Source organism: Aythya fuligula, chromosome 5 (assembly GCF_009819795.1).
Source record: "Aythya fuligula isolate bAytFul2 chromosome 5, bAytFul2.pri, whole genome shotgun sequence".
NCBI lineage: Eukaryota > Metazoa > Chordata > Aves > Anseriformes > Anatidae > Aythya > Aythya fuligula.
This window is the reverse complement of record NC_045563.1, coordinates 39,015,567-39,043,483: the sequence shown is the minus strand read 5'-3', so window position 1 is coordinate 39,043,483 and position 27,917 is coordinate 39,015,567. Positions and strand designations below refer to the sequence as shown.

Below are 27,917 nucleotides of genomic sequence, written 5' to 3'. Positions count from 1 at the left end.
GTGGTTGCATGAGCAAGGGGATAAAATCACAACTCTGCATTACCGAGGACTGATCCAGAGCTATAGTTTCCACAGAACAAAGGCCAAATCCACTTATATTAAGATAAAAATCAACTTTTTTCATTTCTTTCTTTTTTCCTCCTAGAAATTGAATGATTTGCTATAATCCAGCAAAACCTAATGGAATTCAGTGCCCCAAATAACTTGGATGTGATACAATTCACGAGTCAAAGCAATGATACAATTGTGTTTTACTTCCTTTTTAAGAAAAGATCAGATCACCTGAGAAAACTATTGTACTACATTTAATTACTAACTATAGACCTGTTTAAAGGATTCTCTCCTTTCAGACATCAACAAAATCAACACATGATTATCACCATTTTATTTTAACAAGATTCCATTACATGAATATGTATTCATATGTTTTCTTTTAGGCACTAAATACTTCTGGACTATTTTTTTTTTTTTTTGCATTCTATTATTAGCTATGTTAATTAGCACACCTCAAGTAAATTGCATTTCTTAGCAGGTAAAATGTTAACTTGAACTTTAAGAAACGAGCCACAAATTCTCATAAGTGTTAACAGGCACTGTGGAGCCTAATTCCTGAGATTTACTTTTGAAATGAGTAAACTTTAAATACCAACCTCCTTACTCCTTACATCTTCAATAACTATTTCAAGGAAAATTTTATATAATGCACTGTCCTGCTACAAGATAAAATTGCAAATCATCACATTTGAATATTCAACTTTCACACAACTTAAAGATGTGTTTTCACCATGATAATTAAAGATTATAAAAAACATACAAAGAAATTGCTGATCAGTGAATCTTCAGAAAATTATTTGCTTCTACTGTCTCATGAGACAGCTACCAGGTAAGAACCTCTGAGGTAACAACCTCAGAAACACAAAAATAATAATCCTTCATTACTTTCCTCTTATCTGCCTATTCAGCTAGACTATACGCTACTGTTATCATCATACCTTACTTAAAATGAGTCTTAATCAGTACAAAGCAGGCATCTATCCTTTATACAATGAAACAAAATACCCTCCCCATTTCCCATTCTCAAATAACAAATGATACAAGCCGAGACAAATTCTTGAAGCTAACTCAAATATAACCTTTAAAACAGTATTACTCAGATAAGGAGAAAAACTTATTCCTTTAAACAGTTTTGAATCACATGTACACATTATTGCTCAGTGCTACAATGCACGATGATATCACAGCAGGTACAATATTTGTCTGCTGTGCCTCTATTTCAGATAGCATTATATGCATTAACATTTGCACATTTCACTGACATTTTGAAAGTGGGGACAGTACGCAAAAGCCCAGCTGAACAACACCAGGAAACCTTCTGACAGTTTTGTCTGAGTGTTGATAGAAGGACCCTTTTGCCAAGGATGTATTTTCAACATTTACCAGAGCCCATGACTCTGCTTTCCTTCTGAAGGAAAGCAAAATGCACAGCACACAGGTCCCTAATCTGCAGTCTCTACTACAGCATAAGGCTATTTTAGTACACCCTCCTTTATACCCTAATTTTGCCTGTGGGGTTGGGGAAGATACGGTACCAAGAAAAAACAGGAAAGCAGGCCTTCTGCTTGACTTTGCTCACAGGCAAGAACACGCTGATGCACACCTTTCAGGAAGGAAGGTGTCAAAATGAAGTAAACATTATTCTGAACAGGCCGTTTCCCATGGGGTCAGCCTTTGGCACTTCCCTGGAACCCGAAGTGTTTGGGATCAGAGCAAGGCTGAAGTACACAATGGCGGAAGTGCAACAGTGACCTCCTATGTCCTGCTCCAATTACTCAGCCACCCTTCAGTGTGAGTGCCGTCTGTCCGAGCACGTTAAACACAAACACTCAGCAGGAACTGTTGAACTCACAGCCCTTTTAAAAAACTGACAGCGCGTTAAAAGGCAGTGCTTCCGTTAGGGCTTTCTAAAACTTTCTAAAAGATTTTGTACGTATTACCTTTAGGAAGCCACTGGAGTTGCTTAGAGCCCTCTTCCTGTTCAGTTCTATCGACTTTCTAAGGAAAGTTTAAAACATTTAATCTTTGTTGGTTCTTACAATGTTCTGCTGTGGCTTGGAGGAGCATAGAAACAACACGTGCTCAGTTCACCTCTTGTTGGGCCAACTGCCCTTTGCCATTATATAGCTTTCAGACATCATTACATTTTTCCTTCTTGCTTATTTTGTAGCATTTCTCCCAGTTCTCTCCCTGAGTGTCTCTTTATAAAAGATCTGAAAACACAGTTTTGAGGTTTTTCCCAACAAACAGCAACAGCCTATGCCAACTTCCTGAGTGAACTTCTGTCTTGATTCCCTCTTCCCTTCTGGGAAATGGCTGTAAGGCTCTGGCCAAGTCCTACTGACATTCAGGCTTATCTGTCTCAATGTCAATTTCTCTTTTCATCCGGGTAAAGGTCTAGTGAGACAAAAGGGAAGTATCCTATGGATTGAATCTGCCCAAGACTACCAGCTGTATAGGGAATGGGCATGCTTACAATGGCATCATGCAGAGACAGTTCCTCCTCTCCCCTTCATCCCCATTTAAGCAGTACCTCTTATAGTCAGAATCTCTCAGATGGACTTTGTAAGTCATAGGGTCAAAAAAACACGTATAGTTAAGCAACCAAGTGGTTCACTATCTTTACACTATACATTTTTTCACAGAGTAAAGTCCGTATGCAGAGGCTTGTATTAGTGCATTGTGTAAGTGCAGTAGCTCGGCTGTTGTTAGCTACTGAATGGTTCCTCTAGCCAGACAAGTGCAAGTGTGGAAAACTTACAGATACACTGTAATGACTTCACCTGCTCTTGAAGACATACCTGCTTTTAATTATAATGTTGAAAGTTATTGCTGGTATAACAAAACAGGCGCAAGACGACAGCACCAGGAATTAACTCAAGACAATATGAGTATGACACAACCTCAGAAAGATTTCATTTTTGTAACAGTGTCTTTTTTAAAAAACCTTAAGGCCACCACATTGTTCTGTCTACCTACAAGTATTAACAATAAATTTCTGTACAGAAAAGAAAGGGCAAGTTAGAACAATGACAGAAACAACTTCATACAACATAAAAATAAGGTCAGTATGAAGGAAGAGTATAATACAATCCCTCCCAAACTATCCTTATTTAGTGCTCTTAATCCAGACTTCAGAAAAGCAAATGGAAGATAAGATGTTAAAATTTTCCTGAAAAATAAGGTTTTTGCAATGCAGTTATCTCAACCATAGCTTCTTTCGGAGACAGAAGAGAATATTTTGCAATAACACTCAGCAACATCTGCCAAAACTGTGAGCTGGTATATCCATACTGAGTTGTTTTTAATAGGCACCATAGTCACAACAGTCTAACCAAAACCACACTGTGAAAGCAAATGTAGTAATCTTATCCACCAAATTATTTTGCTCCAAAGTACTTGCTTATACTATCTACAGCATGCAAATAATTGGAACTGCATAAAAACTTCAAGTGACTTTTCTCATCACCAGAGAAACCACCTCTAAAAATATTTTTTGCACTCAGTGAAGTTACAACATGATCAAGTGCCAGGAGGCTACAAGTCCTACTTCATCTTTTTCACAGATCATTATTAATATTTCCACAGGCCATAGCCACATTTTGAACAAATCTTACGCCTCAGTGAATTGGAACAACAGCTTCTATTATGAGCTAAATCTCTCCCTCAGGCTCACTGAGCCAAAAAAGAAGCCCCACAGGCAAACAGTCTGGTTATTTTGTTTCGAACTACTGATTTAAATGGTAGACTATCTTCCCTTTCAAAGAACTAGAAAAGAACCCATAAATCCTTATATTTATTTTCCCCTGCTATCTCAGAAATACGCCTGTAACCTATTAGCACACGATTAGCTGGTTGGTCCTTCCAACCCGCAGCTTACAGGGGAAAACTGAAGCAACCTCTGCTACGGGTTCCTTTAAGTCACACCACATCAGTTTCATGCTGCAGCTTCTAAAGGCGTGGTTTGAAAACTGTTGATTTGTAGATTTAATACATTTAATAATCATGCAATGAAAAATTACTACCCTATGTTCACAGCAAGAAAGTCTCAAAAGCTCTATTCCCTAGTATTGGTAGCCTTGGGACTTTGGTAAAGCCCATTAAGTAAATATTTATTTAGAAAACCACAATTCAAGATTTTGCTCCTTAGATGCAGGATTTTCCAGGCTACAAAGCCACCAGCTAAACTTTAGCTCTATCAAGTTAAAACTCCAAACTGAAGGATGGGGAAATAAGAACTGGACCATTATAACTGCAGCATTTATTCTGCACTAATTGGGGAACTCAGTAGAGAATCAAGGAGCTCCATTAACTCTGGAAGTCCTTTCGCCTCCCTTCCCCGTGGCTGAGCCATGCTGGGAGCAAAGAGCCTGTAGGAAGCTTGTCCAGCTGCTGTTAATAGATAAAGAGGCTTTTGATTTTCTAAACTTGCCAAGCCCACACTTCTCCACCAATGGAAAAGTCAACTGTATTTTTTCTTAAATTCAGTGGTAAGGATTATATGAAAGTTACTGGCAACTACATAAACGCATCAAGCAATTTCTATAAAATTGTCTCATGGACCTGCACAAAACTTGGCAGCTATGTTACTTTCAAACTGACAGTAACTTAAAAAGCTGAATGTTTTTCTTACAAACATTAAGCCAGAAATACGAGTATAAACATAAAATAAAAGACTCCATCTTGAAAGAAACAGATTTCAAGTAAACCTCACAAAACAAGTAGATCGCCACAGAGGTTTTAGCTTTTTCAGTTGGAGTACTGATTATTCCTACATACAGGATGTATTTTCCAAAACCAGAGCTTTTATACATCACATACATGTGGATACACATTTGTGAATGTTTTCACATATTCCAAAAACAAATCATATTTGGTATTTTGGATAGGCTAAAGAGAATCTCTACAAAAAGGTAGTTCTTACCAAATCTGCCATTCATAAATAAAAGCATCCTGAGCTGGAAACTGACTGTATTCACAAATGGAGTCAATTCTTATGTGTTGATGCCATAGAACTATCCCATAGTCTCAGCTGAAAGGGACTACAAGAGGTCATGTTGCCCAAAATCCTGCTCAAAGGAAGGTCAAAACTTAAACCAGACCAGCCAGGTGGTTTTTTTTCCCACTCAGGTCTTGAAAACCTCCAATAGCATGCCTATTTCTTAGTGTTTCATTGTGTTTTGTTCTAGCACTTCTAAAACTGCAAACACAGTTGTATGAACAGCTTCTACTGAAACGTGTAAAGAACACACACGAAGAATCCTGTAACATCAAAGGATCAAAGTATTCTGAGGGTATATATCAATCACAGCTGTTCAAGAACAGGCTTTTTGAAGGATATTGCTACTTTGGTAGTCTTCATCAGTCACTGAGCAAGACAGCCTCTCAATAAACATCTGTGTTATACACGGGTATATATATTGAAAAGCTTTGTATTTCGGCAACTGTATCAACAATGAAAGAAAAGTATGATAAATTATGTAAAAAGCATGCTCAAAACAGCATCCATCTGCAGAACAAATTAAAAATTCAGTCTTGATTCTAACACACAAAGGCTAATTCATAAACCTAACAGAGCCTGCCCAAAAGAGTAAAGTTTAGAAAACATTCTGGCAAGCCTAATGCGTATTTAACACCCCCCACATGTACATAGTTTTAGAACAAACCCAATGCAAATTCAGCAACTCTGCCAAGATCAAAACCACAATGTTGAAGAAGTTTCAGGGTTTCTAGCTCAAGGAAAAAATATATGAGAAAGTTTGAGTGGATCAATTTTTACCACAAGAAAAAAAGATGACACTTTTCAAAGACTGCAGCCATGCTACCTTAAAAACGAAAACAATTCTCCAAAACTTATATTATGTTTGAATACCAAAATAACTATTCCTAACCTTTACATTCAATGTATTGGAAAACATGGATAACACCTAGGAAGAGTTCTTAAAATCTGAGTCTTTCTTTTAAACACATCTATTTCGTTTAAAAAAATAAAAAAAAATAAAATAATAATAATAAAAAAAAGAGCAAGTAATAAGGTCTAAGACATTATTTTTGTATGGATTTCAAAATATGAAAATAACTGGTGATATTCACCCCCCACTGCTCTATTTTCAATTGGCACAGCATTAAAGACAAATATTTGAAAGACACCAAATAGAACAGAAGTGTTTGAAATTGTACAACTAAACTGGCAGAAAATTAATCAATAGCTTTTTCTCTCATTTCTAGTGTTAGCCTTCCACCAGTTTAAGTCCATGTATCAGTTCACGGCAGACAAGCACAAACAATGAATAGACAGGCTGGAAGCCTGCCGTAAGACATGGGCTCTGGAAAGCAGGTCCTTCCTTCTTATCTGGCAGCACCTACCCGCTAGTTTGGCCAACTGTACTGATAAGCCACATCCCGTGTTTTAATTTCTTGCAGTGTTAAACTTGGTTTTTCAAAGCCAATTTTGTTTTCTGCTTTCCACTAACGACTTGCGGATTCCCTGTTATTATCCCTGCTCCACAAAATACATGTGGGCATGGGGATGTTCTTTGTTGACTTTACATATTTTTATATAAAATATGTAAAAATATTTACACTGATTGGCAAAACTTTCAGCATGAACTTTAGAACATTTGTGACTTGATTTTAGTTTCCTTTCTCACTTGCTTCTTTCAGAAAATCAGTGAGTCGTGTGAAATCCGTCATTTTAGAGGTTCAATATACAAGTACTGGTGCTTGGTTCACTGTGAGAATTTTTTCTATCTTGAATTTAAATGAAAACACCCAACATCTGTCACTTTTTCAGATCAACTATCACATAATAACAGCATATTGCAAACACACAAGAATATGCACATGATAAAAATTAATGCTGTACAAGGAGATACTCTAGTAATCTAAAGCCCTAAAAAGGCAGTACATAAGAAATTCAAAAGGAAAGCTTTCTGCTTTCCTCCCTCTTTCACCATGTCTGCATCACTTTCGGTAACATAGTCTCTAAGTTTTTCATCTTTCATTACTAATACACTGCTATTTTCTAATTGTAATTCCTCGTGCTACTAAAAAAAACTCAGATTTCTACTACCCTCTATCAACAAACTGGCAGACCCAGACATGACACCTTTTTTTAAATTAGGTTGCATTAATACATTTCTGCTGTAGCAACAAAGCAATGGTTATTCAGTGACAAATATCCTCTCTGGGGGATACTTCCAGAAAAGGGTATCAAACCCAAATAATTTTGGGGACTAATACACAGACACACAGCAAATCAGTGAACAATAAATTATATAAAAGATGCTAAAGATAAAAAGCAGATTGCCTAATATGCAAATGAAATGCATATCTATACAGATGAATGAAAAAAAAAATAAGTCACTGAACAAACAAGCAGGATGTATGCATTGAATAACACTGATTTAAAAAAAAAAAAGAATTGAGTCACACTAGACAAAATACATGTTATGGCAATGGTACTTAAAAAAAGATACTATTCTCAGCTCTCAGGGTTTTAAACAGCATTTCTGAGACCAACTGAATGGTCTTGTTATAAATGAAGTCTCAACTCAATCTGAATTTAGTAATATTTATAAAAGAATATTTATAAATGGTATAAAAGGCAAGTAAACAGCGCTGGGTGTGCGGGGAGTCTACACTCCACCAACACGCACACGAACATCAAACATTCTAAATATACAGAACATTGCTTTTACATACTAAACCCGAGTATGCCTATACATACAATCAGGATTGGTAACAAACAATCCTTTAAGTTCCATGACTTACTAAACTCGAGTACGCCTATACATATGTACAATCAGAAAAGGTAACAAACAATCCTTTAAGTTCCATGACTTAACGGTCTCCATTTTCCATTCCTTTTGAACAATATGTCTTGCTTTAAGTTGTCAAGCAACTCGGCCTTCGGGCCTTATGTATCCCGTTCTTCCCAGATCGAAGAAAAGCACATCCATCTCCTTTTCAAGGCCAATAGGGCCTGGGTTAAAAGGCACGTCCAGGTCACCAGAGGGTGTAACAGCAAAAGCCTTCGATGGCTGTAGCAGCAGAGGGGCCGATGGTGTAGCAGTCGGATCAGTAAAGGAGCCCGCAGCTCCCTCACTGTCTGGCAAACCACATGTTTCTGACTGTGGTCCCACAGGGCTCTTTAAGGCCTCAGAGACTGCTCACCAGGTGCCGAGCAATCCCACTGTAACCTTGTCGTTTACAGAGTCCCACACCTTGACCTCAGTTTGGTCCCATGTTTCAGGATCATAAACTGTCTGATTATTAATAAGGAGAATAAGCTGTAAGGTTACCAGGACAGTCTTTGTTCCTAAGGACGTATGATTCCCCGTAATGCACAACTGCTTACCAGCGAGGGCCAGTTGTGTGTGTGTGGGTCCGCTTCTCTCAGCTCGAGCTTCTCTCCAGCTCTGGTGCGTCTATTTCCAGCGACTTTCTGTATGAGCTTCTCTGAGCAGTTTGCTGAGTTTGGCCGAACCCATCTTCATGAGGCGATCAAAGTGCCTGTTCCCGTCCTGGTCTCCGCTCTGCTAGCCTGCTCTTTTTCATTTCTTCTTTCTACTTCTTTATTGATGACATAACTTCATCGTGTTGCCTTTTTTTTTTTTTTTTTTTTTTTGTGTTGAGGGCAGGCTCCCCTCTTATACCCTTCTCCCCACAGCAGTTCTTTTCAGACCATAATATCCCATTTAAAGCTCTTTAGTAGTTCAAAGACAGCCCAGTTAGTAGCACAGCTCCCAGAGCACTGTCTCCTCCAACTGCTGTACTAGAACTTCAGAATTAATGATAAGTATGGTCAGTGGTTCTGTCTACATATTCAGATATCAACGTAACACTGATTAAAAAAAGTGTAGGCACACCACACTGTCCTGATTCGGTCAGAAACAGAATTTTATACCCTCAATATGTGACGTGCACTTGGTCTCAGAGCAGTCACCCACTGCAGGCAACAGGAATACAGGAATTTATCAAAAACACCCAACAACTACATCACCACTGTACTAAAAAAAAAAAAAATGCGGATCACATACATACTCATAAGAAAGAAGTTCAAGTTCAGTTTGCCCTGATGATCTGACAATAAATGGTGATGAGGACCAGTGGGAAGTACCAAAACAAAGCATCCCGAAGGGATTTTGTCCATAAATAGAATCCACATTTATTCAGCTACTGCAGAACTACAGCATTTTACCCAGAAAGCGGAAATAAAGTCAATTCTTTTATGTGCACAAACACATTTCAAGTTGCACCTCCCACATCTCATGAGAATTCAGTGGCTTAACATCACCTGCAATGGGCAATTTCTCAGACCTGCTTTGTACAGCAACCCAACGCTCCCTGCAGGAGAAAATGACCTGTAGCATACCCAGCAGGCAGATGCCCAAACATCACACACATACACACAAAACAAAAGCAAAAATCACTTTGCATCAATTCTTTCTTTCATTCCTGCTCTATCTTTATGACAGCATTAATTTTCTGCATAAATTACAAAAAAGACTGAAAAGAAGGACTTGAGGGAAATTCATTTCAAAGTATTTGAAGTCCAGTGGTAGGCTGCTTATCTGAGAAATTAAAAAACTTGATCGCTTTGTATTTGAAACTGAGCAGAAAGCAGACCACAACTTGAACTTTTTCCTCTTCTCTACATTCTCCAAATCCTTCATTTCATTACTGATTGCAGATTCAAGCCTTTTCATCACACTCTCTCTGCATCTAAAACAGAGTCTGCGTGTCCACTGACTGCCATTTTACCAAAAAGCATCAGTGGTAATAGTTCTGTAATCTTGTGAACAAGCTGTTACTAATGTAAACTGGCAGCTACAAGGATGATTTTGCCATACATTTTGAGGAAGAGACAAAAATAGTGCATTACTTCATTAAGAGAGATTTTCTTTCTGCCCAAACAGCATTTTACAGGGGCTAACAAAGAATGCAATAAGGCAAGAAAATAGACTATTATTATTGATAAGTGCATCAATATGCTTTGCTGTCTCCCTGAAAATAATTAAACCACTTTTCATTATACTTCCTCCTTCAGGGTTGCACATTATTTAGATAAGATTTTTTTCCCCTTCCAATTATTCAACAGAAAACAAGCATTTGTAAAAGTCACTTCATTGCCATTCTTGGCAGGCAGCTTAAACAAATCAGTATAAGAATTTGCAGATCCTTCTGCTTTTACGTGGTTTTGTTCCAGACAAGTGTAATGAAATGTAAAGACCAAAAAATTGATATTTAATATTTTGTGCATTGCACCTTATGATTTTTTTAATCAGTATTTAAAAGAGTAAATAGCATTGCCAAATATTAAATCCGTTCCACTATTTAGTGCCATACATGACACAGTAAGTTTAAATTATTTTTTTTTTCCAGAAGCACTGGTTGGGAGGTCATATACATGTTTTTATGTTCACAATCTTCTCACATTACCATATTTACCTGTTTGGGCCTTTGTAGTGAGCCTCCCGTGACCTTTATGCACTGTCTCTCATTAACAAACAATTTACTTCCTTACCTAGCCATCACATCTCTTCCAGTACAAATACAAGTTTATATTATTAACTGATTTTTCAACAGTTGCCAACTGAAAAGGAAAAAGCTAACATATTTTTTCTTCTTTAGACTAAAGAAGGAAGAGCCTCCAGAGAGGTTTTTTCATGAAAAGAAAAAAAAAAAAATCCCTGCAAAGAGTAATCCTCTTCACTAGTTTGCTCTATTGGTGACCTTTAGAGAGATCTACCAAAGCTAAAACGAACCTTAATTAGCAGAAAGGGCAACTGGGAGAACAGGTAGCATGAAGAAAAAAAGCTTTTATTCTTTACTATAGTGGATAAGAATTTTTAAGAGATTGATGAAATCCTAAAGACTGCTTCATAAATGTTGTATACTAGCACTCATCACTTTGGGTTAGCTAAAGATAGAATCTGCTATAGCAGGGACACATTATTTTCTGAAACTTCTATTTAACATAACAGGAATGATGTGCCATTTAAAAGGAAAAAAAAAAATGAAGCTCACAAGAAAGAGGTTTGGTTTTGAAGTTTCTGCCTCAAACTGTTATTGTTCTTCAATGCTCACAATGCAAGATTCTAGAAGTTGTCTTACTAACTTGAACAGCAAAAATTATATATGTATACATATATTTCACCTTAATTTTTCAAATGTCTTGTGGGTAATTCAACCAAATTAGTCACATGACTATAACTTTCAGCTTCTCTAAATCCAACATGCATCAAGAGATAAAGCAGTGAAGAACCACTGTCCGAGTCTCCAGTGCCATAAAAACAAGATGTTAAAATGTCATTTTATGACTGCTCTATAGAGTATAATTTTTAAAAGTAAGAGCTAGCACACAGTAATGTCCTGACCTTTAGGGCAACTCCATTGTGAAAAAGCTCCAAGAATCATTTAGAACTTGCTGAAAATATGTGCACATCCAAATCGCCAACAAGGACAAGGACTGGGCTATACTCATTATCCACAAATTCCAGGACATTATGTGCACATCATGTCCATACTTACAACACAGTTTGCACTGTTTGCCAGACCTAGGTGCACTTTGCAAATCTACAGCCCAGTAACTGCAGAACTTCAAATGCAGCTTGCAAGTGGTGAGCTCTGGTCAGTGCTGAACTGCCCAGACAACAGGCGGACTACTTCAGCTTGGGTCCCACCAGGAGGGGAACTACTCTGAGTCCACTAGTATCGAGCGTATCCCAGGCAAATTTGTACAAATATATATATATATACATATATACAAATATATATATATATACACACACACACACAAAGACACATACTCATTCTTGATAGTAACCCAGTAATGAATATGCATCCAATTAGCAACAACAAAATACTATGAGCCAAGCCAAAAACACTGAAGGAACAAACTTCTCTCATTAGCACAATTTGGTTCTGAATTTTACCTCCACAAATAAATTGCACTCTGGGACAATAAGCTTCTAACACCCTTGCTAACTTAAGGCTGAAGTGGAAGGAAAAGAAATAATGAGTACGGTACCATTTAAGCTTCTGTTGCTTCCACAGGCATGATGCCTACTGTTACAAATTAACAGGAATATAAGTCAGTGAAGTAAGCAAAGCAGCAAAACCTGAGTAATAGAGCCCAGAAGAGAATACAGAAAAACAACAGCTTAGTTTGTCAAGCAACTGGAAAAAACTCAAGCCATCAAAATATACCAGTGACAGTGCAATAGCCATGGCCCAGAATCATTACTCTGCTCTCTACACGTCAAAGACCCTGGCTATTTCAGAGTTAAAGATAAAGCCTGTATAGTTATCCTCTGGGAAAAGCAAAGCAAGAATAGAAACAGAGCCTTGAGGCAAGGTTCTCACATACTCCAGCAGATTCACTGGTTTTACTAGCAGGATGCATTAGTCAGTCTACCTGCTGAAGAGTTAAAGCATTACTTTAAAAAAAAAATAATTGTAATAATCATGAAATACCACATGCATGTTAAAATACAGAGGAATGGCTCACATGAAAGGGAACTGTAGAAAAAAGACCTCTTTCCATGCCTTACCATAGAATCACACAGACCTAAAATCCTTTGATTATGCAAGCCAGTATGAAATATTCCTCTGTGCTTGCTACAAGGCTCCAAACCACCACTGAATCAATTATCTGTGATTTTTATGTTTCTTTAAAATACAGCTAAGCCTTCTGATGGCTACATAAGGCTATGAAGCACCATCAGGCTGGCTGCAGACCCCCAGCAGGGCTCCCAAAACTACCCAGTTACATTCATGGGAAAGCTGGAGCTCTTTTAGAATTGCCTTTGTGACAATAGAACTGTTACTTAGTTGAGTTATAGCATCACAGAATAAGTTTTCAATTAGATTTCATCACTTCTAGAAATTTGTTGCTTCTTTCATCACAACTACCTCTGATCTCCCATTTCATGTACCCAAACCAAACCCCTCACAACATTCTCCAGGACCACTGACACAATCAGAGCCACACGACACGAGCAATGTGCTTAGCTTGGAGTCCACACGTGTTCCCTTTGTACAACTTCTCTTGGAGTCCTGCTTAGAGCAAACGTTCGGTGGCAAGAAGTTCCACTGGCTCATACACACATGTGGCTTTCACTCACCCCACCATGCATTCAAAACACACCTCCCTGTGGAGAGAGGACCCCCACAGCTGTTTGAGCAGCAGCTCCTTACCCTGAAAGATCAGGCAGCCACCTGCCCTTCCTGCTGGTTGCTGCTAGCACCACTTCATCATCTGCCGCAGCATGAGGTGGACCACACAAACCCTTAGGTGAGCCAGCTTAGTTCTTCCCTCAGGGTTGAAATTGCAGCTAAAGAGGATGGTGAGCCCTTGGGAGAGCTTCTCCAACACTCAAGCATCACCTTTTGCCCTTCACATCACATACCCACCACATCATATGTGATAATTAAATCTAAGTGATGGCAGGATGCAAAATTGTCTTTTGTACAACTAACAAAATATGGAGCTTATAAAGTCATTTGTTTAAGCTAACAAAAGGTTCAGGATCATCCATTTCAAAGTTATCCAATTACTACCATAGAGACTTGAGGAAGAAAAGTGGAACAAAACCTTCTAAGTAGGTGAGGCAGGAAAACAGAAAGGCATGGCCTTTTCTTTAATGGAGTACTCCTATTCATGCTTCCCCCAAAATATCCTCTTTTCCAAACTGAAAAAAAAATTAAAAAAAAAAATCCTCTCAACTTTCCTCTTTGGTCGTAAAGAATAGGAATAGAAATAGAATAGAAATAGAAGTGTTTAGTTCAGTTAGAAGTGACCTACAAATTATTCTCCAGCCCAACTGCCCAGCTGCTTCAGGGCTGCCCAGAAGTTAAAGCACATTGCTGAGGGCATTGTCCAGATGCCTCCTGGAGGCCAACAGGCAGGAGCACCAACCACCTCTCCAGGAAGCCTGTCACAGTGTGACCACAGCAGAGGCACTTGTCCTACTGCCCAGCCTGAACCTGCCCTGGCACAGCTCTGTGCCATTCCCTCTGGTCCTGTCAACAGCTACCAGCAAGGAGAGATGGGCACCTCACCCTCCATTTCCCCTCCTTGGGGATCTGTCAAGAACCCCGAGCTTATCCTTCAGCCTGCTCCTCTCCAGCCTAGTGCCCCCAGCCTCTCACCCTGCCGCAACCCACAGGCCCAGATCCCTTTCTGCAGGGCTGCTCTCCTGACGCTCGTCTGCCAGCCCGTACCTGCACCCAGCATTACCCCACCCCAGGTTCTAAACACCTGAACCAAACTGCATCTAAACAGCATTTACCATCATTGAATTTCACACCATTTATGATTGCTCCATGCTTCAATGTACCTAGATCCCTGCGCAAGGCCTCTTGTTCCTCCCGGGTGCCAAGAGCACCTCCCCGGGTAGTACAGCCAGCAAAATCCAGACCACTGACAGGAAAGTTGAAGAGAACCAGCCTAGAGTTCAATACCCGCTCATCTATTAAGCTGCCAGTTGCTTTCTATAGAATTGCAGCAAAACCAATCGCATCCTTCTGCAGATTTTTCCTACTTAAATATAGTTGTGTAAAATGTGACCTTGAGCTACACCTTCCTGCAGTCTCTTTCTCTCATTTCTTGAGGCTGTGCTGAACGCCAGCTCTGCGCTCCACCCTTCTGCCTTCCCTTCCTTAGCACTGCCTGAACATTTTGGAGCTATTTCACTCCTTCATCAGAATTATTAATAGAAATACTGAATGCATGCAGATACAGAATGAAGCCTTGCAGAATCCCATTTCACGGTTCAAGTGTCAAATCGGTGTTCGTTAAGAAGTTCCCAACCACTTGTTCACACAGTCATCAAGAGACTTAATCTAAATCAATACACTCCAGATAAAGCAAGCCACACTTCTGTCAGGCAGATAGTGGCTCTTCACGCCTCATCGCAGTAGAGAAACTCCTGCGAAGGGAAGCTCTTCGCACCTCATTAGTAATTAAGTTCAGCTCCCGCATTGATATACATTGATCTAAATAAGTTTTTTCCTAGTTGCACTGTAGAACATGCATCAAAAGATACGTTGTTCTAAGTATCAATTTCTTCTCCTATATGCGTTACAGTGCTCTATAGGAAACCAAATGTTTATGTATTTGAAAAAATCCAAGCTTTTGTTACTAAGTAGCTGCCTATGAACAGATTGCTTTTTGCAGTTGCTTAGACCATAAAGTTTCAGCACATACTAATGAGGAAAAATATATCTGATGCTGATAACATAAATTTGATGATGTCATCTTGAAACTGCCAAAGAGTGAATGCACGAGGCAAGAAAGAATGCACTAAAATCAATCTATTCTACTCCCACTTGCAACTGACACCCAAAGTCAAGAAAGGAACATCGAAACAGACCTGCCCATTCCAGCCTCAGTTCAGTAGTAGCATGCATCACATGCACACACAATGTATAATTTGTGATAACTGAAAGAAAGTTAGAAGAATATCTTTCTTAAACCACCCTCAGAAGGACGTGGCCATGGACCATCAAAGTAAACCCCAGTATCATGCCCACAAATTTAGCTTTTTTTTTTTTTTTTTTAAAATAACCTATATTTTAGAGAGAGCTATCCAAAATAGTACATAAAGTACTGTAACAGTAGATAAAAATCAATACATAATAACAGTACAAATATTAAAAAAAAAAATCAGTACAAATAACAGTACACAAAATCAGATATGAATTGTAAGCAAAGTAGAGGAGTTAGGATAAAAGGAGATAATATTGGGCCAATTTCAACTGGATCTTTTACTTTGAGCATTATAATTTCACATTACTAAAAATGAATAATTGCAAATGTGTTCTATTTATTTAACATAGATTAGATAAGTTAAAACAGACAGAAGCAACATAAAATTATTCAAGCTGACAGATCTGCAAAGAAATCTGCCATTTGGTAAACCAGCTGGTCATAATCAGACTTCAGATTAATACTATTTTTGAAACAAGGATGCAAAGCCTTCAGCAGTCAAGCCAGTTAAATCAACGTGCATGCTAGTTATAACACTGAACAAGTGCAAGATCCTTTTTCTTTTTCACAAGAAACGAGCACTTTTCTTCCCAGTTCCTAAGCCAATTCCACACTTCCATGAGAAGCAGAATCTTGCTTAAACAGCAGCGCTATGGAGTTCTTCAGGAAGCTATTTCCTTAATAGCTGATAGTAATTATGAAAGCTTTTCAGATTTTGATCCACATCTAAACCTACCATAAGAGTAAGTCTATTATTTATAAACAAATAGCACCCTGATCTCCTTCTACATTATCATCCAACAGAGAGGGAGAGAACTGACTCAGAAAGTACCGGGTCTTGGCAGGATTTGAAAGGAGCACAGTTATTAGTAAAATAAAAAGAATTACAGCATGCTGTAGACAATATTGTACACAATAGTGTACTAACATATAAAGTGGTGTCCAGCCCACTGGCCCACAGAAACCTGAGATGCTAACATGCCACCACTGTGCTTTCTTATCCCTGTTGTACAGGTCAGAAATAACAACCTCCCGTAGCTTCAAAAACAGGATCAGGATCCACTAAATTTAAAACATCGAAAAGACAAATTTTGAAGATGCATATTGGTTTCAAATGAATGCAAATTACTAAGGAATATTACTGCCAAAATGTTATGTAATTTCACGCCAATTTCTAGCTCACCCTAAAAACTGGTAGGTGTTTCCAAGTGTTTTAATGAAGTTTGGTGTTACTAACACTCTTATGATGCTTTCCTAAACCCATTCACCTATAATTTTACTTGCATTTTACTGCTCTGTCTATAGCAGGCTCAACAAACCCATATCCAGTTATTTTAATGCAATTTGATGTAGATTTTGTCTTAAAGCTTTTCATAACTGAAGATATAAAAAAAAAAAAATCTCAAACAACTAAAGGTCTGGTAATCACAAAGTACTTAAATATCTAGTTTAGCAGCAATCGTTTTATAAACAAATAAGGTAGAAATAAATTAAAAGTTATATTTTAATAACTTTTAATTATAATTCTAAATTATATTTTTTTCAGGATATAATACCAGATTATCTCAATTCTGATTATACAATGCTAGAAGAATCCTAATAAGAAAATTCCTCCAAAATGCCAAACCAACACCAACAGTGGCGAAAGGCAGCGTGATCTTTCACATGTTCTACCCTGAAAGCAAAAGGGATGAAATTGCCCTACAAAATCCTACATATTACAAAATTTAAGTGTCTCCCACCTCACTACTCCAGGGAATTTCAAGGCCCATTTGAAAAAAAAAAAAAAAAAAAAGATTTTTCATAGAAGGCTGTGGGTTCCCAGCATACAGTCAGAAAAGTGATGGGATAAACCACTCACACTACCAGTATTATTACCTAGCTCTCCAGGTATGAAATTTACGCATCACCACTTGAGAAATGCAGCCCCCCTGCAGCTAAAAACCAGCAGGGTTCCCCCTCACACATACTGCTTACTCTGGGTCAGGCTCCCTCTTGCTGAGCTGGTGCACTTGTCTAAAACAAGTGACCTGGCTGAACAGAGGGAGAAATAAAATAGGTCAATTTCCTGCCAGTTAAGGGCTGGATCCATTCAGAAACACAGCTTAGCTTATATCAAAAACACTACAAGAGAACTCACATTACTGCACAGATGAAAAAATAGAGAGCAAGAAGGACCTCCGTTTCATAAGGGGTAAATGTTCTGACTAGCTCAGACTAACACTGGGCATCACCAGCTGCGGGTTGCCACAGCTGTTGACACTATGGCTAGATCACTGGGAGCACATCAGTAAATGCAAGGTCTGTGACAGGTGTGCTATGAAAGCATATGGTGCTTAATGCCAAAAGACTCCAGCACAGGAAAAGCATGATGCTTAAATATTGATTAGCGGAGTTCTGGGAAGCCCTTAGCTCTTGCTTCACTTCACACATAGCCTATACAAACAAATGAAGTCACTGCACTAGGCTAAAATGAAGAGCATAGCAAAGTCAGTAACACAGTGATCAGGCAAAACGTATTGTAAATTGCCCCCCGAAAAAAATCTTTGAACTGCTTCCTAAAATATTTCAAACAATAATCCAGATGAAAAAGCATTCATATAATGTTTGATTCCCTTACTGAGTACATCTTTTAAATTATGAAATGTGTCATGCTGAGACAATTACAGCACTACTGGAGAGAACGTAGATATAGATGTGTTTTAACTTGGTAAGAAACAGACCAACAACTCAAAATGTATATTTTCAGCTAATACCAATACTAAACTTCCACCCTATGCCTCTGTGGCTCATGAGGGAGCACTACTGTTTCATATCCAGAATTCAAACCTGTCTGCACACATCAGTATGAAATCAGAAATCTGTATTGAGAACAAGTGAAATTGCCAACCAGTGCTCTAGGTAACTGTACCAATCCAGCTGCATTTTTCTCCTTAAAATGAGTGCTAAAATGCATCTGAATGCAGTGACAAGAGGCCAAATATTTTGTGATTTTTGAAACCCATCAGCATCCGTGGGTGTTCTAATACAGATAAAACATTGGCTGGGTCCAACTGAAGCCACGGCATCATAAAAGTCACAGTGAATCTAATCAACCTGATCCTGAAAATGGGGTAGCAGCTGGTCTGTCTACATTAGGACTCCCAGTGCTGCCAACACCAATCAGCATTAGGTCGGGATTGCAATCTTTCTGCCTTTCCAGGGACGATCATGATTTCTATGTTTCATCAATGCTAAAGAAAGCAAGACAATCTGAATGTCATACTGCCTAAGCACTTATCCCCAAATTAGAACATTCTATTATAAACTATTTTTTTAAAAGGTATAGTGTAGATCTCGTACTATGGTGGGTTGTATAAAGTGTTTTAACATCTCCAGAGCAAACTGACAGCGTAGTTTTGGTACAGGTAGGCACGTCTGTGTCACCTTTAACATGTTACAACACTTTATATTTAGCCAAAGCATAGGCTTGGCGTGGGGGCAGTGACGGCACGTGTTCGGGTCCATCAGACACCCGCTCCGCAGGCTGAGCACGCCCCCGTGTTCGCACTGCCAGTACCGCTGGCTGGACGAGACACGCGCTCCTTTCAGCTTGCAATCAACTGAGTCAAAAACGCTCATCAGCTCCTCATCTCTATTTGCAAACAGCGCTGCGCTTCCCAAACCAGGCTCGCGCTTCGCCGCACAGGCGGGCTTGGCCAGAAGCCCCCTCGCGGCCCCCCCCCCCCCCCCCCCAGCACGCTTCAGCCACGCCGCGGAGCCCGCCCGGCCGCACCGAGGGGAGGCAGCGGCAGCGGCCCCGCCTCCCCCCGCTCCTGTGCCGCGGAGGGCGGGCTCTGCTCTTCCTCCTCCTCCTCCTCCTCTTCCTTCTCCTTACCCGCCGGTAGTGGTGGTGGGCAGCAGGCGGCGGGGCTGCCCCGCGGCCCCGGGGCTCTCGCCTGCCCCGGCCCCCGCCTCCGCCTCCTCGGTGCCCGTGAGCGCCGCCTCTTCCCCGGCCCCCGGCTCCTCCTCGGCCGTGGCCGTCTCTGCCGCTGCCTTCAGCCGCCGGCTCGGCCGGCCTCTCTGCGCCGCCCGGCCGCCTCCGGCCGTGCCGCCCGCCTTCCCTGCGGGGCCGGCCGCCGCCCCGCTCCGGCTGCATGGCCGAGCCGTTCCGCAGCGCTCCGCAGCGCACCGCCTGTGGCCGGGCCGGCCCGTGCCGCGCCGGTCCCCGCCTCCTCCCGGAAAGAGGCCGGTGGCGGAGGCCGGGAAAGGGAAATGGCGGCGCCGCGCGGCGGCGGCCCCGGCCTCGGCAGCGGGCCCGGCTCGCGGGAGGCCGCGCGGGCACCTCACCTCACCGCACCTCACCGCGCCGCCGCGGCCGGGTTACCTCCGCCCGGTCTTTCGCGAAGGGCGAGGAGTGAAAAAAGAAGTTGTCCACCCATGCTTAAGACAAACAACCATGTATTCCACGTGTAGAAAATAGATATCTTGCTCAAAGCTGAGTAAAGTTAGTGTTCTGCGTTACGGGAGGCAAAAAAGTGACCCAGTCCTGGCTGACAGCTGCTTGTATGCAAACCGTGTGACAGAAACCCTGAGAAGTGACCGTGCACACTCCCAAAGCATGGAGGATACAGACAGCGGACAGGGGGACAGCTTTGTCCCTTCTAGCTAGGCTAGTTTGTCCGGCTGTGTCTGAGCTACAGGATGGGCCCAGGGAGGTTCCTCAATTCCCCTCCATCACACGTGCTCCATTGGTTTTGACTGCGCATGCTGTCACTTGACAGTACACATTAAAATATCAATCTGTTTTTGCAGAGTTTTTAAACCCAGTAATCCTTACAGCAAAAATGCTGCCAGAACTCCCACACTGTGAAATCATAGGCTCTAGTGTCTCTGCACTACCACTGCCCATGGTTAAGGGCTGCTTCTGGGGCACAATGCTCAGCAAACTGGTAAAATTAGCATGACTCCGGTGCCACATGCAAGCAAATAAATCAAGTAATGGGGAGCTGCACTAGCAAGCACGTTGCACAGACATCCAAATGATTCCATGTGCAGCCAGCACAGGCCTGGCAGACCTAGCGCTGAGCTAGAGCTAATAAACCCTATCGAACCCAAGCTGTGCTTGCATCTGTGGCACAATTTATCTGTGACATGAACAATCTGCCTGCAGATAACTGTAAGCTGACTATATGCACAAATTTAACAACTCACAGTAATTAGTACTTACAGATAGTTTGAAAAAAATATCAGTAATATTTGGCAACAAATAGCAAATATCATTAGAACTCATAAGTGTGAGGTTCATGCATCAATAATTATGAGACAGATAGCAAAGTCATGATATTGTACATATGCATTTTGATTTTGTAATTTAATTTTGATCTCCTTATTATTATCATCTATTGTGATAGACAATTAACATAAATTATGTTACCATAGCACACATAAGACCCACTCAGAGACACTGTTGCCTTGAGTGATACACAAATAGAGAACAAAAGGTAACACCACAAAGCGTTAGCACGGAAGTATGAGACAAAAGATGATGCGGCATGAGGAGATGATGAGAGTGGTCAGAATGCCAAGAAGAAATCTTTGCATGCTAGCAGCTTAGCTACTGTCAATTTTTATAGGCATCATAGTAAAACAATCCATTAGGGAGGGAACATGATGATAATGAGAGTGCTTTACCTGGTGATAATGACTAAGTTTTTGTTATTGATTATAGAGAGCTCATACCAAGCACAAAGAACAACACCAGAGAAAGCAAAATGTATCTTAAAAAAAAAAAAAAAAAGTAGGTGAACATAAAGGCTTGTATTACTTGCACCCTGTTGCAGTAAGAGTTACATATAGAAAGAAAATAAGTAGGGAGGGGAATGTAAAAAGCCTTCAAAAAGAAAAGTCTTCACATAATACAAGAGAGAAACACTGTAAATAAGAACCACTGAGATGAGCTGTTAGCAGCTCCCCCAAATGTTTTATTTTGTCTCCCTTTGTGATGCACTTAACCTTCACAATACACCTCTGACTTCCGTTTATACATGAATTACAATTTCTATAACATATTATCTGTTGCCCCTACCAAAAGTCATTTCAAGCCAGGAACAATCATGTTGGGGCAACGCCAATTTCTACTCCTTTTGCTCTGTGGTCTGCAGTCTATATAGGATAGCTTCAGCAGTCTTTCATCCTAATTCCTAGTTTTAGATGGGGCAAGAGAACTAAGAGGGGGGCATACTTGCTGCCTATGACAAAAGACAAAGCATCACAATTTCTATTCTCTATTATTGTGAGAAAGGTATCATCATTAGAAAAAAAAAAGGGGGGGGGGTCAGAAGTTCAAACAATCTCCTATAATCATACGAACTGACTGCTCAACCCCAGGTGTTAGGCAAATGTAGAAGGCAGCCAATTAGAGGTTTATCTGTGTGCCTGTTTGACATTCATAGCTCATGGTTTTTTAAGACCGTCTCAAGCCTTCCGTGAAATCTTGCAACTTTCAAAATAAGCCTGGTAGAGCACTAGTAGTGTTTCAGTTATGTTAGCTGTTGGGGCATGGAGCACATCTCCCTTATAGGAGCTCTGGTGACTAAGTTCAAGCTTAGCTGGCTGAGTCCAAGGTCAGCTCCTTCGTTGGTATGAGCTGTTATGAAGAAAGCAAGAAGTGAGGGCCTCCCTCTCCTTTTTTCTAGTAGACGTCTGTCAATTATAGAACCAGGATGAAAATTCTTTCCTCACTTGGGGCTTGTTAGGACTGCAGCGGCACTTCAACTATTCTTGGCTGCTAGACTGGCTCTTGAGGCCATAGGAGACAAGCATACAGATGGTCACCATGCATATATTATGATTATTATGATTATTGCTAGGCTGCAAGGCCTAAACATGAACTAGAATCCCATTGAGCTAGTCCCAATATGTGTCGTGCATAAACAGAATACACTTGTATGAACATCTAAATATAAGACAGGAGTTGACAAAGAGACAGATACAGATGGAGGAGCACCATTTTGGTTAGTATGATAGCCAGTGATAGCCAGTACACCAGCCAGCTTACCATTATTGAATTTCATCACAAAAAGAGATAATCATTATGGAGTGTTTGAGGAAGAAATAGGAAGAAATATGGTATACATTTGTGGATATGTAGGAGATACTGAATAACAAAAGTGAATGAAGGGGAAAATTAAATTAAAATAAAATAACATAACACAAAAGGACAATGAAAGAAAATTTGATGCTTTTCTGAAAATTCAACAAGTGGCTATAAAATATTGATATATTCAGCAGCCAACTACTTGGTACAAAAATAGATGATGACAAGTGGGAAAAGGACAGGCTGTGAAAGCTTGCAGTTAATGCAAGACACTTGCCAAGACTGAATAAAACAATGTTTTGAGAGTTAGGATGAAAGATGAAAAAACAGAGTAGGGGTATGGATGGATATAAAGAACTACAAAATAGAGATCTTGTACAGAGAAAATCCTGAAGACTTAGAATTGGTCTTTAATAAGTGACCTATGTGATAATTTTAGCTGAACCTATACCTGCTGTGAAAAAAGGGGATCTTCTTACCTGATTTTTACTGGCTAGATGCCCAATAAACAAACTACTAATGATTTATCTTCCATTTCTGACTTTAAAATCTAACAACCGTATGATTATTCCGAAATTATACAGCCTAACAAGATTAAGCATCAAACAAGTGATTATCATCATCTGATATGATGGAATGACTTAAAAAACATCAGAGATCTGTGAAAGAACCAAATTGCCTAATTTAGGCATGCATTTACAGGAATGAGAAAAAAGCAGTGAAGAATTACACCGTATTAGAGAGACTGTATGAACATCAGAGATGTATTCATTAATAGAGTGACAGTGGTTCTGTTTTTCTGCTGCATATGCAATCTACAGCATTAAATTGTTTTTGTTGCATTATTTGTCACTGGTGTCATCCATTGATGATTCTTCTTCAGTTTATTCCTTTCTATCTTGAATCCTATCATTCACTCACCAAACTGCACTTCCACACCTCACCAGTCTCCCCTGTCCCAAGATCTTCCAATTAAGAAAAGTCCTTTCTGCCTCACTTATTTTTCCAAAAATGTATTTGTGGCCTTGCCTACTTGCTTAACTCAAAAGTTCCCCATCCACTGCCCCAAGCACTTCTAACACCCGATTGTTTCCCAATGCCAGCATGGTTCCTTTCTCCCCATGCATCCTCAGTTCCCTCTTTTTACCTTTCTATTGATGGTTTCAAAACAATGACTTCCCTAAATTTTCCAAAGACAATTTCTGAAATCTTGACGTGTCTTCTACAAAGTACTGTAAGGAACAACACTGTCACTCACTGTCTCATTACACTGCAAAGCTTTAAATGTCTGTCTCATGTAGAGTGTCTCCTAAGGTATTCTAAATGTAAGAGCTGGCATGATTGAACATCTTATGAAACAATAATTGTTTTGATTGCATTTAGAAATGTCATAAGATGCTAGAGTACATTGTCCTAGAATATACACTTGTGTGTTTTACTTATGTTCACATCTGTAGAAACAATAATCACAATGCAGAAAGAGAGCACAATTTAATAGACTGCTTTACAAGTGTTTCATGGTAACTTTAATGGAAGTCTATGCTATTTAATGAGCTTCTTTCTTTTTCTCTCACTTTTTTTTTTTTCCCCTTTGATATTTACAGCTGCCTCCAAAAGAATATTTTCAAGTGCAGAAAGCAATATGCAACAGTCAAGATCCTCATGACAATAGACCAAGAACAAGAATGGAAGTAAATTTATTCAGCAATTCTACTGTTATAAACAGTTCATCCACCAACCATAAACAGTTAGAAGGGCATAGCCTGTGGGAAGTTATTACTATTGCCAGTGTAACTGCAATTGTAAGCTTAATAACCATAGTGGGAAATATTCTTGTGATGATATCCTTCAAGGTTAACAGTCAGCTCAAAACCGTTAACAATTATTACTTGCTCAGCCTTGCCTGTGCAGACCTCATCATTGGAGTATTTTCTATGAACCTCTATACATCTTATATACTCATAGGCCATTGGTCTCTTGGAAGTCTGGCATGTGATCTGTGGCTAGCACTGGATTATGTAGCTAGCAATGCCTCAGTAATGAACCTTCTAGTCATCAGCTTTGACAGATATTTTTCCATCACAAGGCCTTTAACATACAGGGCTAAACGCACACCCAAAAGAGCTGGCATCATGATTGGTCTAGCTTGGCTAATTTCCTTCATTTTGTGGGCACCTGTTATCTTGTGCTGGCAGTATTTTGTTGGTGAACGAACAGTACCACCTGAGGAATGCCAGATACAGTTCTTATATGAGCCCATTATCACCTTTGGTACTGCAATTGCTGCTTTTTATATTCCAGTGTCTGTGATGACCATTTTGTATTGCCGCATCTATAAAGAGACGGAGAAACGTACCAAGGACCTTGCTGAACTTCAGGGTTCTGAGTCTGTGGCAGAGTTTGAGATGATAAAGCCTCAGAAAGCTCTTCTGAAGTCTTGTTTCAGTTGCAAGCAACAAAATTTAGTCAAAAGAGAGAGATGTCAGGCTTCCTGGTCTTCATCTAGTCGAAGTACATCAGCTACAGTGAAAGCATCTCAGGCAGCGAGTACTTGCAATGACTGGTCTAAGGCTGACCAGTTAACCACCTGCAGCAGCTATGCATCTTCAGAAGAAGAGGATAAACTTGCCACTGATTCAGTTTTCCAAGTAGCTTACAAAAGTCCATCTAAAGATAACGAAGAAGAGTTTAATGAAAGGGAGAGCAAGGATGTTGATGTCAAAGACCAACCTGAAGAAAATGATTTTGAGGCCCAGAAATATTTTTTATCACCTGCCAAAGGCCAAAAAAATAAAAAATGTGTGGCCTATAAATTCCGCTTGGTGGTTAAGGCTGATGGCACTCAGGAAGCCAACAATGGTTGCCGTAAAGTAAAAATAACTCCTTGTTCTGCTGCTCTGTCAAAGGATCCTTCCATCAAAAGCATGGATCCAAATATAAATAACCAAATCACCAAAAGGAAAAGGATGGTTCTTATAAAAGAACGCAAAGCAGCACAGACTTTAAGTGCCATTCTTTTGGCATTTATCATCACGTGGACTCCCTACAACATAATGGTTTTGATCTCCACATTCTGCTCTGACTGCATTCCCCTGACACTGTGGCACCTCGGATATTGGCTATGCTATGTGAACAGCACTGTTAACCCCATTTGTTATGCTCTCTGTAACAAAACTTTCAGGAAAACTTTTAAGATGCTGCTTTTCTGCCAGTGGAAAAAGAAAAAATTGGAAGAGAAACTATACTGGCAGGGCAATACCAGACTGCCGTAACTGCTCTTATATAAGCGATAAAGGGAAAAATAGATATTGACATCATAGCCTAACAAATGGGCTGTAATTCTGTCTTGTCAAAGCTATTCCTTTATATGTCTAGGGGTTAAAAAAAAAAAAAAAAAAAAAAAAAAAAACAGTGAGCAAAAAAGTGATGTTTTGCATTAAAATAGTGTGTTTGGGATAAAGAAGTCAGTGGCTGCTGTAAACAGCACAGGGTATTTGTGATTATGCAGTAGATCTGCATTAAAGATATCATGTTTGGGGTCTTCTGTTCTTTCTTTCAGCCTGAGAAAGTGTAGGTATTTTATAAACAAATAGATATTAGAGTGTGATTGCCATCCAGTCATCAGATCAGGTCATCCAGCAAATCTCCCTGTAGCACAGAACTGTTTCATCTTACAGTTCCTTTGTTCCTTTCTAGTGTATTGTCTATTTATTTTTCAATGGAGCAAGCAATGGAGCATGTACTAATTCTAAAATTTCCACCATAAGGATGACTTTTCAGGGGACAGAGGAAGGGCTCAGAGGGGAGGAAATAGATAATGTATGTTATATATAAAGAATCCTGTCCCCATCTCAGTTCCATCATGCAAGTCAATGTCATCTAAAAAATGGTGATAGTTAGCAAATACTCGAATTTGCATTTCTCAATTTCCCAATGCCTCAGAAGGAAATTCTAAAAATGTATGTGATAGTGACAATAGTACAAATCAGAACTGACTATAAATCATGATGGACACAGTCTATCTACTTTACAGTGTAGGACATACAGAATAACCTTTTTGAAATCTCTCTGTTGCACTCCCCCTTGACTACAAAGTTTCCCTTAATGATGGAATGATGCACAACACAAGTAAAATGTATATTGAAGCCCTGCACATTCTCCTGTGTATTATGAAATTATTGAAAACAGTGACAGAATTGGTATTTCTGAAAGAAGAAAGATTTTCAAAGTACTTTTTGATTATTTATGTAAATCTTTAAAGACACTTTGCACTTTCATAGCACTTTTATCTCTAAATAGCTTTATAAATCAGCATTAGGTGTTTGAAAATGTAAGTTTTCTCCTGTCAATATCTTCCAGTTCAACGGAATCATGTCTGCCACATGTGCCAGTACTGGGGCTTGGAGACAGCCTCTCTTAGGGCTGCAGCTTCTGGGACTGGTGTGGACTGGCCTGATAGCAATGAGCTGAGAATCTGTCCACTAGTTGAGGTTTGCCAGGGCTGTGGATATAGATAGACACTCATGTGCCTGTCTGATATCTGTGTTAGATTGGCAGTCCTGCAACATCAACTGAGTAAGTGCAAACGTAACGGGTGCTTTTAACACAAAGTCACTGGAATGGAACTGATAACCTGGCTCATTGTGGTGGAAACAAACATGAAGCCTCAGAAAAGGCCATGTGAAAACAAAGTTAATGGTGACAGGAGTCACAGAAAGTGAAGTCTTAAAGTAAACAAGTGTTTATGAATAAGTGAGAAAGAACTCCATGTACCTCACTGAGTCCATGTCACAAGGTTCAGATGCAGCTTTAGCCTTTCTGTCAAAATTCAGGGTGAGATGCTCTGGAGTATAAGTTTGGGTCAATCTTTGTATTTTATCTACATGTTAGTGGGACATTGTAGTGGTGTTGTGACCCAGCTGCACATTCAGGGATTGTGTTAGTCATTCTGAACGTACAATTATGCTCAGTGAAATCATTCATATAATTTATTAAATTATTGTACCATCAACATGTTTCCCTACAGATATATAATTCCTTCATATCAGCAATCACAGTACAAGTAATTAATATTTTTTATCCCCAATCTCCAGAGGGGAAAATTGTGTCAGTGAAAGATTAGCTGTGTAGTAATGTAAAAATATGTTCTCTAAATTCACATGATTGACTTTGTAACACACCATACTGTGCCTATTATTTTTTGTGCATCAGCACGATTGCTTATTAAAGGAAAGCATGGGTCTTTGTGAAGAACCTTTCATCATTTTTTTCTGTCACTATCCAGAGCTT

At 39.7% G+C, this 27,917-nt stretch overlaps 2 protein-coding genes across 2 annotated transcripts in view; one reads left to right on the top strand and one right to left on the bottom strand.

The window, feature by feature from the left end:
- AVEN (apoptosis and caspase activation inhibitor) overlaps positions 1-19,688 on the bottom strand; it is a 97,738-nt gene extending 78,050 nt beyond the window's left edge. The window contains exon 1 of the mRNA XM_032189409.1: positions 19,428-19,688. Within this exon, the coding sequence (XP_032045300.1) occupies positions 19,428-19,688 (261 nt within the window). The remainder of the gene's footprint in view (positions 1-19,427) is intronic.
- Positions 19,689-24,244: 4,556 nt separating this feature from the next.
- CHRM5 (cholinergic receptor muscarinic 5) lies at positions 24,245-26,031 on the top strand. The gene has a single exon (XM_032188820.1). The coding sequence runs from the start codon at positions 24,314-24,316 to the stop codon at positions 25,898-25,900; it is 1,587 nt and encodes a 528-aa protein (XP_032044711.1). The 5' UTR covers positions 24,245-24,313; the 3' UTR covers positions 25,901-26,031.
- The last annotated feature ends 1,886 nt before the right edge of the window (positions 26,032-27,917 follow it).

Excerpts from the sequence above, each read along its gene's own strand:
- CHRM5 (XM_032188820.1), top strand. The coding sequence starts at position 24,314 with ATGGAAGTAAATTTATTCAGCAATTCTACTGTTATAAACAGTTCATCC.